Source organism: Gymnoscopelus braueri (genome assembly GCF_963280865.1).
Source record: "Gymnoscopelus braueri genome assembly, chromosome: 8".
NCBI classification, from domain to species: domain Eukaryota; kingdom Metazoa; phylum Chordata; class Actinopteri; order Myctophiformes; family Myctophidae; genus Gymnoscopelus; species Gymnoscopelus braueri.
Genome location: NC_137609.1, coordinates 9,005,023 through 9,022,379, shown reverse-complemented (window position 1 = coordinate 9,022,379; position 17,357 = coordinate 9,005,023). Strand labels below are relative to the sequence as shown.

At 42.1% G+C, this 17,357-nt stretch overlaps 2 protein-coding genes across 4 annotated transcripts in view; one reads left to right on the top strand and one right to left on the bottom strand.

The window, feature by feature from the left end:
- LOC308090609 (uncharacterized protein) overlaps positions 1-6,226 on the bottom strand; it is a gene marked incomplete at its 5' end in the record, with an annotated part of 52,311 nt that extends 46,085 nt beyond the window's left edge. For all 3 annotated transcript variants that reach the window (XM_080435851.1, XM_080435853.1, XM_080435852.1), the window contains 4 exons: positions 251-301; positions 3,631-3,689; positions 4,206-4,452; positions 5,908-6,226. In XM_080435851.1, coding sequence (XP_080291977.1) covers positions 251-301; positions 3,631-3,689; positions 4,206-4,452; positions 5,908-6,226 — 676 coding nt within the window. The remainder of the gene's footprint in view (positions 1-250; positions 302-3,630; positions 3,690-4,205; positions 4,453-5,907) is intronic.
- Positions 1-17,357, top strand: part of LOC308090618 (nuclear receptor coactivator 2-like) — a 124,677-nt gene that overhangs the window by 52,372 nt on the left and 54,948 nt on the right. The window lies entirely within an intron of this gene.

Here is a 17,357-nt window from a genome sequence, read left to right as displayed (position 1 = left end):
TTCCCAGAAGGCCTCTCTACTCATTAAGCTACGGCAGCCCACTGATACAATGTGGATTGTGTGAACATGGCCTCATCCAGAATTATAAAAGAATACTACATTATATCTCAGAATACTGAGTTTGTGTCTCAAATTCTTAGATTTAAAAACAATTGTGAGAAAGAAAATCTTAATTGTGAGATATGAAGATGGAATTATCTAGCTGTCACAATCCTGATTTATTGTAATCTATTGAACTAAAACAGTTTACCTTTCTTTCCTCTCTTTTCAACCCTTCCTGAAGTCTCTCCATCATCATCATCTGAAAGAGAGAGAGACAGACAGACAGACAGACAGACAGACAGACAGACAGACAGACAGACAGACAGACAGACAGACAGAGAGAGAGAGAGAGAGAGAGAAGGGTTTCCAGGTTATTCTGAACTGATCTCCTTGTTGAGAAGAAGGAAGGAAGTTTTTTTTCTCCATCTGAAACTATTTCTAAATATGAAATTAGGCAAATGTAAAAATAAATGTGAAAAACAATATTTTTTGGATGGTGGGTTGTGCAATAACAATGACATAGGTATGACCATTTAGATGTTTTTCATAACTATTATTATGAAATTAACCAAAACTCTAACAGTTAATTTAGCATTAATCGATTAATACAAAATGTAGGCCACTATTTAGAATGACAGCATGTCTGTGACTCACTCAGGGCCCCAATTTAACACCTGCCAGGACTTAATTTTCAGTTGTGAAACAGGAACCCAAAGAGTTTGTACTTTTATGCCAAACAAGTATATAAAGTAATTAATGAAATAATAAATGAACCATTTTAATGGTTACCAGTTAAACAATGATGAAAAGTTTGTTAGCTTTTTTAAATTGTGGCAGCTGAATATCCCTGCTCTAACATCTTGAGTAGTGATGTATATTTCATAAACATGGATGCAAATCTAAGTCATATGTTTGTACTCACAAGGAGCCTACAGTCAGACAGGTGCCGGTTTGTCTGAGCTGGGTGTGGGGTACACTAGCATTTTCTTTGTCTTACCTGGGAGACAGAGCATGTGTCTCCCATCCCCCCTTCCTGCCCCATACGGTTGTAAATGTTTTGGGCCGGGTGGGGGCTCACCTTTGAAGTCTGACACACCCATACCTGTACCTCCTCTTTCTCTGAATCTGTTATAAAGACCATACTGAAATGTGACTTAGTGTGTGTGCCACGCCAGGCCGTGAGGCTGTGGCTGGCTGTTTGTGCTAAATAAACTGGAAGAATCTAACCTCACTGACTAGTGAAGACTCAAATTCATTCTACAACCCTTCATACTCACCACTGGAACAACAAACTAACTACAATATGGCGTTGTTGGCAACTACCAAAGTGCAATAGAACCTTTAAGTCTGTGGTTTTCAGATACCACATATGGCGTTTAAGTCGGCAGTCGCGTTGTTTATTTTTTTTTGGGGACGTCAGTCTCCAGGGATACTGAGCCAGGCGTCGAAAGAACATGCGGCGGGCGGAGATGTCTGAGTTTTTGCCTTGCGGTGGGTGGACGGATCGTGTTCTCCTCCTGAGACATGGGGGGACCACCGTGAAGGTTAATTGTGGACATCGGCACGACATGACGACAACTTTTCAACGATCTACTAGGAGTGGACCTCACTGTGATGACTTCTCGACTCGTCCACACAGCGGGTTCCGCAACAGCGGGAGAAACATGGGGGGTGAGGTACCCTTTTGTGACTCGGCTGCACGGCTGGGGTGAGGAGATGACATTGGGGGAGACTACAAGAGCGACATTATCGAGCGGGACACTGAGCATGCGGGACCTGAGGTTATATTTTTGTGTTAATGGTGGGTTAACCTGTGAATTAGGGAATACCTACTAGAATTAACTGTCCCAATATCGACTGATGTAATCACTGATTTGCCCGCCTTTTGTTTATCTGTAGTACATAGGGTGGCGATGTTGGATTAAGTTGATATTTTTTTAGAGTTTGGACTTCTTTTTCCATGGTTCTCATATCGAGTGATGTAATTGCTTTAATGCCCGCCTTTTGTTTGTGTGCTGAGAAGACCGGGCGACTCCCGTGCCGAGGTACATGGTAGTACATGGGGTGGCGGTGTAGGAACTATGTGATGGGGTTGTTGGAATTGTATTAAACCTGGTGGGATCTCTGGGTTGGCTGTGTAATTCACCGTGTCGCTGTACTATGTAATCTTGGTTCTTGTATGTGCATTATTTCTGTATTGATGTTGTTTGCTGTTTTGGTCTTCCTGAATGTTTTATTTTTTTCCTGGTTGGGGTTCCAGTCGCTTTTCATGGGGGGCGGTTCTTTGTGGTTCTTTTGAAATATACGTGTTTGTGGAAGACGTTTAAGGTCTCCCATGGGGGGTCTGATGTATATTTCATAAACATGGATGCAAATCTAAGTCATATGTTTGTACTCACAAGGAGCCTACAGTCAGACAGGTGCCGGTTTGTCTGAGCTGGGTGTGGGGTACACTAGCATTTTCTTTGTCTTACCTGGGAGACAGAGCATGTGTCTCCCATCCCCCCTTCCTGCCCCATACGGTTGTAAATGTTTTGGGCCGGGTGGGGGCTCACCTTTGAAGTCTGACACACCCATACCTGTACCTCCTCTTTCTCTGAATCTGTTATAAAGACCATACTGAAATGTGACTTAGTGTGTGTGCCACGCCAGGCCGTGAGGCTGTGGCTGGCTGTTTGTGCTAAATAAACTGGAAGAATCTAACCTCACTGACTAGTGAAGACTCAAATTCATTCTACAACCCTTCATACTCACCACTGGAACAACAAACTAACTACAATATGGCGTTGTTGGCAACTACCAAAGTGCAATAGAACCTTTAAGTCTGTGGTTTTCAGATACCACAGTAGTCATGGCGATCTAATGGGGCCGACCCTTAAACTTGTATTTGTTTTTAAATCCCTCAATGAATCAGAGCTCTGAGGTCAAGCTGACCACTTGCTGCTGGCTTCACCAAGAACCTGACTGAAAAGCAGAGGTGAATGTTCCTTTAGTTTAACCAAGAACCTGACTGAAGACTTCCGGTATGACACCAGCGAGAGCGGCTGTGTAGAACGAGAGCTCCCAGACAGGTCTATTTTATTCCCCTAAATTCAACATATTCTGAGGTAAAAATACAAAATGAACTAGGAAAACCTAAGAAAGAACAGAAGTAGATCATCTCACGGACAGGATATTTATGACAATAAATAGCCAAGTAGAGAGAAGTGCGCGCTGTGCTCCCTGGCCGTCTCCACAAACCCTTCTATTCTATTCTATCCACCATTTAACTACCAGATAAAAAAAACATTCTGGCTTCAAGACATACGGAGGGAGAGAGAGAGAGAGAGAGCAGCTCAGCTGCAGAATCGCCACACCATGGCTGAACGGCCACACTACACGTTGAAATAAAACCACATTTTCAATGGGGCGGTGCTGAGAATCTGGGGGCGTTAACTGAGAGAGGTACCTACTACTACCTAGGGCCACCCACGGCCGTCCGGGGGCAGCTTTCTGAAGATCGCGCCAGAATGAATAGTGAACCACTGTAGATCTGAATCTAAATGAAAAGTCTCCATTTAGATTGAATCAATTTCAGACAGCACTCACCTGAGACAGATGATGCAGCTCTTTTAGGTTGTGTTGGATCAGAAGGCTGAGCGTCCCTGCTGTGAAATGTAAAACATGTTATACTAACCGCATTTACATCTACCAATACTATTCAAATACTATATATAAATCTACCTATACTATATAAATACTATATATAAATCTACCTATACTATATAAATACTATATAGCCATATAGCACCAAACATATGTCAGTTAATACATTAAATTATTCACAGATAAAGAAACTTGATTATCCATTAGATTTCCATCAGATGTGAATGTGCCTTTTGGCACTCTGGCATACATTACTGAGTATACAGAAAATCAACAAAGTGAAAACGAATGTATTAGATAAGACAAAATCTCTGTCTCTTGAAGATCACCTTACTTAGAGCTCATGTTATGTTTGCACCACAAAAATAAAAACATAAAAACAACAATCTCTTGGAAATAGAGGATACATGATAATGATTCATATTAACACTGAAAGCATCATGGCCTGAAAAGGTATACGTTCTCTTCTACTAATGCAATGTTTGGACTGAAAACGAATTTAAATGAAAATGACTTACAGATCATTGAGAAGTAACCTCTCCTCTTCCTCTAGACCTTTGTAGAAAAGATCTTTGGCTTTGCTGGACTTCAAGAATGTATAGAGTTCCCTCATCTTCTCCTGAGTGGTGGACTTAGACCTCACATAATCGTAACCCTCAACGGTGATGACGTCCTTCTCAAGGAGTAGATCCAGGATGGGATCCACTGCAGTCACTCTCTGAATCAAGAAACGCCGGTGTTGGTCGACAAAGTGTTTTGTTGGATCTAAGAGGAATGAAGATTGAGTTGTTGGTGAAACCTTTTCTTTCTTTCATAAAGTTTTTGGAACACTGTATAATTATAGTTAAAAGCACTAATAAATACTTCTAACATTTAATAACAACAATCATAACACAATATGAAGCATTTAAACAATGGCTTCCGCTTGTATACTGGCAACACCAGTATAAACCACTGGTGTTGGCCGACAAGGAAACCAAAGGAATGAAAACCCATACCTTCAACACATGATCCAACGCTCTTCTCCCTTCATTAAAACACCCTGGAAAACGCTCCACACGTCCTAGACTCTTCTCTCTTCTCTAAAACACCCTGGACAACGCTCCACACGTCCTAGACTCTTCTCTCTTCTCTAAAACACCCTGGACAACGCTCCACACGTCCTAGACTCTTCTCTCTTCTCTAAAACACCCTGGACAACGCTCCACACGTCCTAGACTCTTCTCTCTTCTCTAAAACACCCTGGACAACGCTCCACACGTCCTAGACTCTTCTCTCTTCTCTAAAACACCCTGGACAACGCTCCACACGTCCTAGACTCTTCTCCCTTCCCTAAAACACCCTGAACAACGCTAGACTCTTCTCCCTTCCCTAAAACACCCTGGACAACGCTCCACACATCCTAGACTCTTCTCCCTTCCCTAAAACACCCTGAACAACGCTAGACTCTTCTCCCTTCTCTAAAACACCCTGGACAACGCTCCACACGTCCTAGACTCTTCTCCCTTCCCTAAAACACCCTGGACAACGCTCCACACGTCCTAGACTCTTCTCCATTCCCTAAAACACCCTGGAAAACGCTAGACTCTTCTCCCTTCCCTAAAACACCCTGGACAACGCTAGACTCTTCTCTCTTCTCTAAAACATCCTGGACAACGCTAGACTCTTCTCTCTTCTCTAAAACATCCTGGACAACGCTCCGCATGTCCTAGACACTTCTCCCTTCCCTAAAACACCCTGGACAACGCTCCATATGTCCTAGACTCATCTCTCTTCCCTAAAACACCCTGGAATACACTCCACTCGTCTCAGACTCTTCTCTCTTCTCTAAAACACCCTGGACAACGCTCCACACGTCCCAGACTCTTCTCCCTTTCCTAAAACACTCATGAAACATGCATATAGACTTTCTGGGGAGGATTACTAATCAACATCACAAAGTTATTTGCTGGTACACTATGTTTACCTGCCATGATTGATTGATTGAATGCTTTATCAGCAGTTTGCAAAATAAAAAGCACAGGAAAGGTCTCCCAAGAGGATTTCGTTTTTTCGGGTACAAAAGATCATGATCACTTAGTCTGCATACAATAACCCCACTCTTGGAGATTTTGGACCTGTCCGGTGTTAGAATGAGATCTATGGTGGTTTGAGTAAAATCACACACCCTTGTGGGTTGGGTAATTAGCTGACAGAGGCCGTGCAGATCACAAAACCTACCAGGACCAGGGTTGAGCTCAATGTCTCCTGAAAGCAGTAGATACAGGAAGATCATACACCTTCGATCCATCCGACCATTGGGGGGTTTATTCTTACGATCCGGGTTTGAGGTCAACGTGGAGTATATCGCTGCAGCACCAAAACCAAGATGTTTCCGCTCCGTACCGGTGTGCAGGTAGAAATCGTTATGGGATTCCTGCTTTTCAAGTACATTTTTCTCCATCTCCATCTGGTGTAAATTCCGTGGTGAATTAAGGTACGAATCCGTAATACACAGGAGGACGAGAAGAAAATGTGGGAAAATCTTGCGACCGCCCATGTTGAGGCCGGATGTCTGTCAGTGGTCCTGGTCGGTGGACGTGGAACTTTGATTGTTGAATTTAAGTCAGTGTTTCTATTGGCTGGTCAGATGAAGTGATGATAATCAAATAGTTTCTATTGGCTGGTCAGATGAAGAGGTGAGCTGAGGGAGACAGAGACATTATCAAACTGAATGTCTGCACATAAACAACAACTGATCATGTCTACATGTCACTACATCATTAGATCATTATTGATCATGTCTACATGACACTACATCATTAGATCATCATTGATCATGTCTACATGTCACTACATCATTAGATCATTATTGATCATGTCTACATGACACTACATCATTAGATCATCATCGATCATGTCTACATGTCACTACATCATTAGATCATTGATCATGTCTACATGTCACTACATCATTAGATCATCATTGATCATGTCTACATGTCACATCATTAGATCATTATTGATCATGTCTACATGACACTACATCATTAGATCATCATCGATCATGTCTACATGTCACTACATCATTAGATCATTGATCATGTCTACATGTCACTACATAATTAGATCATCATTGATCATGTCTACATGTCACTACATCATTAGATCATTGATCATGTCTACATGTCACTACATCATTAGATCATCATTGATCATGTCTACATGTCCCTACATCATTAGATCATCATTGATCATGTATACATGTCTCTACATCATTAGATCATCATTGATCATGTATACATGTCTCTACATCATTAGATCATCACTGATCATGTATACATGTCTCTACATCATTAGATCATCATTGATCATGTCTACATGTCACTACATCATTAGATCATTGATCATGTCTACATGTCTCTACATCATTAGATCATCATTGATCATGTATACATGTCTCTACATCATTAGATCATCATTGATCATGTCTACATGTCACTACATCATTAGAAGACAATGTGAGGGTTGTGCCCCGGTAGCTCACCTGGTAGAGAACGTACCACAGCTGGCCGTGGTTCAAATCCCACCCCAGGCTCCTTGCTGCAGGGCATCCTCTCTGTCTCTTCTCTTTGTCACTGTTAAAATACAGCAGAAAATACCAAAATATTATCTTTAGAAAGATTATGAAAGAATATTACTGCTAGTAGTAGCAGTAATAGTTGTGGCATAGACAAATACTCACACAGGTGCGTGCGTGCGTGCCTGCACACACACACACACACACACACACACACACACACACACACACACACTAAACATGATTGTAGCGGGGCCAGCCAGTCTTTCAACCAACAATAATTCGACTATTAAATTGATTCTTGGTTCTAGCTTTCTCTCTCAGTAAAGGGATCATTCATAGGTTGGTGAAGACATTCATAGGTTGGTGAAGACATTCATAGGTTGGTGAAGACATTCATAGGTTGGTGAAGACATTCATAGGTTGATGAAGACATTCATAGGTTGGTGAAGAGCTAAAAACAAAAAATCACTAAAAACATGATTTATTTTTAATTGACAGAGATCTCCATCAATGGCAGGGAATGTGTTATTGGCCCAGCAGATGTCGCTATTTCACCTTCTCCTGGTGATACATTATAATCTCGATAGAAGTCAATGAGGTTTTGGGTCAAACTTTACACATGATTTTATTACCTTATTAAACCTTTTCATAAACACTTTGTTTTTAATCACTAGTTTAAAGTATTTTTTAAATCATCATGATATGTGTTTAGTAAATGATGGTCCCATTAATGTGTAAATGTATGATAAAGTAGGGTATGTTTTCTAGGGTTTCTACTGGTTCTACAGAGTGAAGACCCGCCCTCGTTGCGGTTTCAGCCAATAGCATTCATTTCCGTTAGCATTTCGGACCGGATATAAAGAGATGGCGGATTTGAAATCGTTGAAAAATAGGCTTCATTTACAGTCTATAGAAACCAATGGTGTCATTCTGTCCATTCATTTGTACAGTCTATGGTTCAGTCTAGTGCAGTAGAACTGCATTCATGCCATGCTGCTAAAGGGAACAATCGATGCATTTCATTTATTCATTGGATAAGTTAAAATAATAATTCATTTCATGTGGTTTAAAAAGTGATAATTTACAGTTCATAATTGAAGCAAAAAAATATGAATCCTTTAATGGATGTCATTTATTTCATTCATTTATTTCATGTTTGGAAAAGGTGAAGTTGTTATAATTTGTTTTGCCAATTAATACTGCTGTTCAAGTCTAACAGACTTATTATATGGAGCACAGAACAGTATTCATATCCATGATTAATGGGTTTAAAATGGGTAACTGTGCTTATTGATAAAGAAAAGTTAATATGGTACCATATGTGGAAGAGAAATGACAGTAAAAAGAGTATTATAACTGATTCTATCTTTTCTGTACTGCAGGGATTTTTGTGATCCTGTGATCCAGTTGCCATGATATATAATATTCTTTTCACAATTATCTAGTTAACTTTCTTATCCTGCTATATGACATACAATGTTACCCTCCCCCCCCCTTCTCTCTCACCAACACAATGGCAATGTGAGCACTGATACTGTTTAAATGATACCAAAACATGCTGTGACACATCTAAATAACACATGGCATTTGTTTTGTTTACCTGTCTTATGTACAGGTCACAATCTCACAGAGGAGAAGCACATATACAATTATCGTCACTCCAGAGCTCAAGGATCATAGAAAATGCCCTACGTCATTTTGGCAGCGAGCCTGTGTAGCCAAGGATGCATTGGTCTTGGGACGCGGTAACACGCCGTGCAACCTCTTTTTTGAGCAGGAGCAGGAGCACGCAGATGCATAGATTTAAAATAACCTTAAATTCACACCTCAACAAAGTTAACAAAGGCTGCCGACTCCCGGTTGTCACACCAGCATGAATGAACATAGGATTAACATAGGAATGACCTGACCTGCACAGATGCGACAAATGCACCGGCTTCAAGGTAATGTGGTGACGTAGCTATACACCCTTATTCAAAACAGTGGTTCTCAACCTTTTTCAGGCCGCGACCCCCCCCCCCCCCAAAAAAAAAAATCATATTTGAACTGGGGACCCCCCACCTTCACAAACACTTGGAATTGTAGGAGTTGAGCCATTACATTTAGTTTGACTCGGTTCCACAGATAAATATTCGTGTTGTGAGCTTGTAGATCGGCTTCAAAATATTTGCCTCTTTCTTATATTATTTGACAATTTGGCCAATGTTTTTTATGTTTGTTGTTTACTTTTGACGCAGTAATAGTCTGTTTTTTTCTTTAGGTATTAAAAACGTATTAAAAGTCCTTAAATTGTCACTTTACTGTCATCTGTGTCACGGTGCAAGGCAGGTGAAGACCCCGAATATCATGACAACATTTATAATCTGATAAGGGAACACTCTCAATCACAGGGATTAAATAGACACAGGACTAACAAGACACAGGTGAGAACCAAGGACAATTAACACATGATTGGCTGGAACAGAACAAGACACAGGTGAGAACCAAGGACAATTAACACATGATTGGCTGGAACAGAACAAGACACAGGTGAACTACAATTGCAAGGACATACTGGTGAGACAAGACAGGTAACAGTAACTAGAGCAGACAGGAACACTAGGAACATAACTACACAATAAAAGTACAAGGAGAACAGGAAACAATAGGAACGATACTACAAAATACGATACAAGGACACAGATCCTGACAATCTGGGGACCCTCCAAAACTCATGTCGGGACCCCTGACGTTGAGAACCACTGATATAAAACAGTATAAATATTATTTATTATTTGTCTTTTGAAAGGCAGCAATTGTAAAAAAAATAAAAAATAAAAAAATGAAATGTTGTGGTGAAAATATAATGAAACAAATGCACATGTGATTGTGTTCATCCATATAGTTGCAGAAAGAAATGTCCTCAATTTGTGATCATTTTGAAAACTGTGATTATTTCTCTGGTTATAATCACACCATCAACATCTATAATTGTTATATCCTAACAGGAAAACAACTGCAGGGAAGCGAGTCAGAGGGGATTGATTGATTGATTGATTGATTGATTGATTGATTGATTGATTGATTGATTGATTGAATATTTTATTAGGCAAAAATGTAAAACAGCACAGTTACATTTATAATACTTTGTCTAAAAGGTCCGTTCAAAAAGTCCTTGCAGTCTTGTTTTCATTGAGGTCCTTGGTATTCAATTCATGGTCATATAGACTCCCTTAACAGACGACGTCACACTGATAAGAACCAGTATGTGTGCAACCAGTATGCGCGCAATGAAACCCATTCTATGAGGTCTCGCTAGGACGCGCCTCACCAGCCAACACACAAGAGGGGGTTGGGGTGTGCTGAAACCAGCGCACCCCAAAACAACAGGTTGGGAATTGATTGCGTGAAACAATCACCTGTGCATCCAGTCTCAATGTTAGTAAACAAATAATTGGTCTATATAGTGGCACCAACCGTTCAAATATCAACAGAAAAATACAGGAACAAAATCACTATATGTGCAAACAATGGGGGGGGGGGTGAGAGTAAAAGCAAAAAAAAGGGACTTCACCCAATATTTCCTGACACCTCAAGGGCGTGTCCCATAGCAGGGAAACGTCATCCGGTGGGGGGGTCTGAATGTGTAGAATAAGGGTCTTCTATGTTTTTTCAGGCCAAGGAGCCCTTAGCTGATGATACATCATATTGTATTATTGGTCTGCACTCGCTCTCCTCCTCCTCGGAGGAGGGACGTCTGGAGATGTAGTCAACTTGGTGGAGGAGTTTTCCGGGGCGGGCATGGCCATGTATGTCTGAGGATCCAGTGAGGGGATGGAGTGGTGGGTCTCGGTTGCTTCTGAGGGAAGGTATGCTGCTTGTCCATGTGCAGGCTGTCCAGGCTGTTGTCCATGTGCAGGCTGCTGTCCAGGCTGTTGTCCATGTGCAGGCTGTTGTCCAGACTGTTGTCCATGTGCAGGCTGCTGTCCAGACTGTTGTCCATGTGCAGTCTGCTGTCCAGGCTGTTGTCCATGTGCAGTCTGCTGTCCAGACTGTTGTCCATGTGCAGTCTGCTGTCCAGACTGTTGTCCATGTGCAGGCTGCTGTCCAGACTGTTGTCCATGTGCAGTCTGCTGTCCAGGCTGTTGTCCATGTGCAGTCTGCTGTCCAGACTGTTGTCCATGTGCAGTCTGCTGTCCAGACTGTTGTCCATGTGCAGTCTGCTGTCCAGGGCTGGGCTGAGGCTGGGGAACATTTCTTCAAATTCGTCCATTTTCTACTGCCTACTGCCTCTATTCTATTCATTTCTGTTCCTTTTCTATTCTATTATTTATTAGTCCTTTTCTCTCTCTGGCTTTCTGTCACTATCTCTATTCTTATTCCTTTGTTCTCTCCTGTCTGTCTGTCTGTCTGTCTGTCTGTCTGTCTGTCTGTCTGTCTGCAAAACCAAGGGGACTCCTAGACCAGGGGTGGGCCACTACATTTACGCACTAACTTTGAATATATATATATATATATATATATATTTAAAGCAAACATTTTTAACTCAAGTCTTTGCTTTTGGGGGTCCCTTGAACAACATATTTTGAGATGGGGGTCCGCGGCCAAATACATATCATTTTGGAGGTCCTTGACATGAATAAGATTGAGAACCACTGATATAGAAACATACGTTTTTCAGAAAATTGTTAGGATTTAGGAAACATGTAGAATCGGCTTCAGGTCTTAATGGGTTAACCTGTGGGGCCGCATTAAGTGAAGGTGGGGGCCACATGTGGGCCCCCGGGCCGCCAGTTGCCCATGTATGTTCTAGACCAATCACATTGCCCGGAATTCCGCTCGAGCGAGCTAGAGTGGCAGGGGTGAGTCTGGTCAGTAAAAGCAGAGAGATGAGCTGAGGTGACTCACTTATCACCGCGGATCAGTGACGTCATGTTGTAGTTTTATTATCAACTAAAATAGTAGCATGCGTCCAGCTTAAGGGTCCATTTGGTTCCATTTGTACACTCTCAAGAGTTAAAGAAGGGTCCATTTGGTTCTTAGGAGAACTACTAGCCTAGACTATAAAACTAACAAACACACACACAACATACATGGTTTATTAAGCACATGACCGATACCTAATGTACCTTTACTGTACTGTAGGACTCACTGTCCAACTCTCCCTGCAACACTGATTCTACACTAGATGTAGATGTAATACCTCTATCAGCCAGTAGGTGTCCTACTACCACACCACACAATGTCTCCATAGAAGAGCAGGGAGACCACACTAGCCGCTCTATTCTGTGGCAGTTTTCCCCCCCTCTAAACCACGTTAAATCCGGATAATGGAGCTGCGCCGCCCCAATAGGTTATTCTAGCACCTGCTCTACCCTATTATGCCGACACCGTTATTTGCGCATGGAGGTGTGCCCGTGGGCGTGTTGTTGCTATATCCCCCACATTGACATTCTCAACCCACACATGGGTACGGCTTGGGGAGGGGGGATAGTGGAATCTAATACCACCCGCCGGTTTATAAAATCACCCGCCAAGTGCACACAGACACTACAATGGCTTTGTGCGTTGGACCATGAGCCGTGTTGCCAGCCTTGGCGAGAAATAAGCAACCGCAGTCCGCAGGTCTATGAAAACAAAAAGAAGCAACTATAAGGCCACATGAGCACTTCAAACTACTAACTAGAGCTTTCATATCCCCTAAATATTTCAGCCCGGCTCGACTAATAATTGACAAATTAGACCCAGCCCAGCCCGTCAGTCATTTTTCTAAAGAAGCCTTATTTCTCATTAAATCTTGGTAATTCGTTAAGAACAGGAGTCATTCTACCCTATTCCAACAGTCTATATTTTATTTAAAAAACAGCTTGGAGCAAATAGGGCTATATAAATATACACTGCCCCATAACCATTTTAAAAATGATTATGGTTATTCTATGAAATATATGTTTCATAGAATAACCGTAATCATTTTTGCGATGGAGAAATCACATCCAATGTTACCTTCTAATGCCCGCTGCCTGTGCTCTCATAGTGTCTCATTTGAAGAAATAATCCAACATTTACTTTGAGGTGAAAAAGACATGAAGAAAGCTCAATAGTCTGAAGATGTCATGTTATGGTTTAAACTTTAAAGGGGGCTGCTGCCGTCATGACAAGACTGATTGATTGATTTGACCTACTTTTGGTTGCGCTGCCCTGTTGATTAATTATTTGGCATCAGCTGTGTAAGAATATATAACTATTTTAAATGGCTTTCATATACTCTTGGGGATCTGACTAATATGACAAGTTGCTTATTGTGAATACAATAGCCTACGCTACAAATTAATTAATATGTGAATTTATTTGGATGTAGCCTGCTGCAACCCTCCTGATTTCGTGTATAAAGGGGCGTGTGTATAGAGCCGGCGAGAGACGGCGCCTGATCCCATTGGTTCACCGATCTGTCCGTCAACCCCCGCCCCGTTAACACAACATTACGAGCGACGCCCACTGCACTCTGGTTGGTTGGGAAATGAAACACTTCCTCATACCCAGTACAGGCTATAGTTGGGCCAGGCTTTTATTTTTTAGCAAAACTAAGCAATAAAAGCCTGGAGATCGAGGCTAATTTGGATGTAAAAAAAACGTAGACCCGGCTCAGCCAGTGCCGACGGGCCGGGTCGGGTCCCGTTGGGTTTGGGCTAAAATCTTAAGCACTTACATTTTTTATAAGATGATCGGATCATAGTGTGATTTTCATTTTGGCTGCTGTCTCATTAAACCCATGCTGCGGGTGAATATTATATTATAGCCTATATTATATATATTAGCCTATATTATTATTATATTCCCCAGCGTAAACGCTACGTTCATGACCCCCCAAAATAACCACATTTGAACTGGGGACCCCCCCATTTTGTTTGACTCGGTTCCACAGATAAATATTGTGAAAATAGCAGATCTACAAGCTCGCCAGGCGTTGGGTGCTCCATTGTGGTCTCGACCCACAGGTTGAGAACCATTGCATTAAAAGCTCCAATCAAGTTACATGTCTAGTATGTTGTTGACCACGTAATGTAATGTTTTTGGTTTAGTGATAGGCTACTCCGTGGCGCGCGCGCGCCTCATTGTATGCTGTTAAAATGAAGTTTTATACAATAAACAAAGTTATGGATGTTGACTTGTTCAGCCGTTCAAAACATTACATTTATTGTAAATGTGTTAAATTTGAACCGGTTTATTTTACATGTAAAATTTAGGACTAAAAAAATAATCCACACCCTGAAGAAAACTTCACTCCATCCAACTTCCCCTGAAGACATGTGACTTACGGTAAACTGTGTGTGTGTGTGTGCGCGCGCGCGTGCGTGCGTGCGTGCGTGCGTGCGTGCGTGTGTGTGTGTGTGTGCACGCACGAGCGTGTGCATGTGGCACACACAGAGCGAGAGAGAGAGTGGCGATAGGGAGGAAGGGAGCGGTAGGGTTAATGTTCAGAAAGCATAAGTAAGAAACCACAATAGATGTTACCACATTGTTCTAGTATATCATCACTGACAGACAGAAACCTTGGAACTCCATATTTACTCTTTTTATTTAAATGAATGCCTTACTTTGTGGTACAACAGTGTCCCACCAAAGCTGTGAAAACAGCCGATCTACAAGCTCACAACATGTTGCATCGTGACGTGTTGTGAACTTGTAGATCTTTTATTTAAAGTTTGAACCAATACTGAACCAATGAAAAGTATTCACATAGGAACACAGCTTCTTTTTAATTTCCTGAACAGTAACAGATTTGGACATCTGATGTTTCACCTGACTGAGACACCAACATGAGTCTTTAGAACACCAGACTAAATGATTTATTGTAGTAAAACACGTGTTATAAAGACACCAACATGAGTCTTTAGAACACCAGACTAAATGATTTATTGTAGTAAAACACGTGTTATAAAGAACTTACTTTACATTAAGCTGTTCAAATGGAGTCCACAATGTTCAGCTCAGCTCCGTTGTGCCGTCTCTCTGTGTCAACCAGTGATGTCACCAGTGATGTCACCAGTGATGTCACACCTGTTAACACAAGACATTCTGTGATTGGCCAGTAGTCAGGAAGTGTGCCTCCTCAAATATGACGGCCGCGATACAGACCATAGATATAGAAACCTAGATACCTCATTGGCCTGCAGTTCATTGTAGCGACTGGTATCTCAATTCAAGGCTCTTCGGCAGGGCTGTTTGACTACTGACCAATCAGATCGCGTTAACTACTGGCCAATCACAGCGCGTCTAACTGACTAGTTGCTGTGTGGCTGCCTCTTAAGAAAAGACCCGCCCCACCTGCCTCTGATTGGCCTACCGAACGCCCCCTTCTGTGACGCACACGGAAGTTTCCAGCTTGCCCTGCTGAAGCGGAAGGAACAGTTTTATTTTTACTCTATTTTTAACAGGTTTATTTTTAACTCTATGGGAAGGAAGTGGAAGGCTAGCCCTGCGGAACAAGGAAGCGCGCCCTAGATACGAACGCTTCAGAGCCGAAGGAGGCGTCTACCTTTATATGTCTATGATACAGACGCCCCAGAGTCCTTTATATGTCTATGGTTTTATGACAAGTCAGACCACACAGACAGACAGGCATGCAGACAGACAGGCATGCAGACAGGCATGCAGACAGACAGGCATGCAGACAGGCATGCAGACAGACAGGCATGCAGGCAGGCAGACAGACAGGCTTGCAGGCAGGCAGACAGACAGACAGACAGACAGACAGGCATTCAGACAGACAGGCATGCAGACAGGCAGACAGGCAGGCAGGCATGCAGACAGGCATGCAGACAGACAGGCAGGCAGGCAGGCAGGCAGGCAGGCAGGCAGGCATGCAGACAGACAGGCATGCAGACAGGCATGCAGACAGACAGACAGACAGACAGACAGACAGACAGACAGACAGACAGACAGACAGACAGACAGACAGACAGACAGACAGACAGACAGACAGACAGTTGAATTGACAGGAAGCACATTGAGGAACCACCACATGGTTTCCATGACAACAGTCAGACCACAAACGTTGCCACCTCTCTACAAAGTGACAACAACACCAGAGTCTCTCTGAAGCCTGTTTTATACTCGGCTGCACGGCTGATCAAGATCACAACGCCTTGTGATGCAATGCATTGTGAGCTTGTAGATTGGCTATTTGCATTAGTTCTGGGTCCCGTGGAGTCATTACATTTCTCTTTTGGGTCTAAAGACAAAAGGTTTATGAACCTCTACAATAATGCAGTTTACAGTCACTACTGTACCAGAGTGTGACTGAATGCATTTCATTGACTGATTGAATAATGTATTAACAGTTTGCAAACAAAAACACACAAAGTACAGTTTATTACAAATACAATGCTAAAAGCACTGTGGCGTGTTTCCATTGTGGTCCTTTGTACTCAATTCATAGGAACATTTAGTGACAGACACATATACAATACTATGCAAAATCATATAAACGAGTTGTAATCAAAAATAAAACTATGTACAGTAAACAGTTCTCCAAATTGCAGACATCTTTAAGTGCTCTTTTAGAGCGCTTTTGAAGGAGAGTAAGGATTCACACCTTTTTAAGACTGTTGGTGTTGGTAAGGCATTCCACATTTTGGTGGCATATAGCATTAGAACAAATTTAACCGCTTGTTTGAGCCAAATCTGGGTTGAACGTGATTTGTGGAGCTTCCTCTGGTGTTGTGATTGTGAACGTCTTTAAGGTTTTGAAGTAGTTTGACAGGTACATGTCTTAACGTTATGGTGTATCTTGTAGACCAGGTTGAAGTACTTTGACAGGTACATGTCTTAACGTTATGGTGTATCTTGTAGACCAGGTTGAAGTACTTTGACAGGTACATGTCTTAACGTTATGGTGTATCTTGTAGACCAGGTTGAAGTACTTTGACAGGTACATCATGTCTTAACGTTATGGTGTATCTTGTAGACCAGGTTGAAGTACTTTGACAGGTACATGTCTTAACGTTATGGTGTATCTTGTAGACCAGGTTGAAGTACTTTGACAGGTACATGTCTTAACGTTATGGTGTATCTTGTAGACCAGGTCCATTGTAAGCTGCTGTACTCTGTCCTCTACCCTGAGCCATCC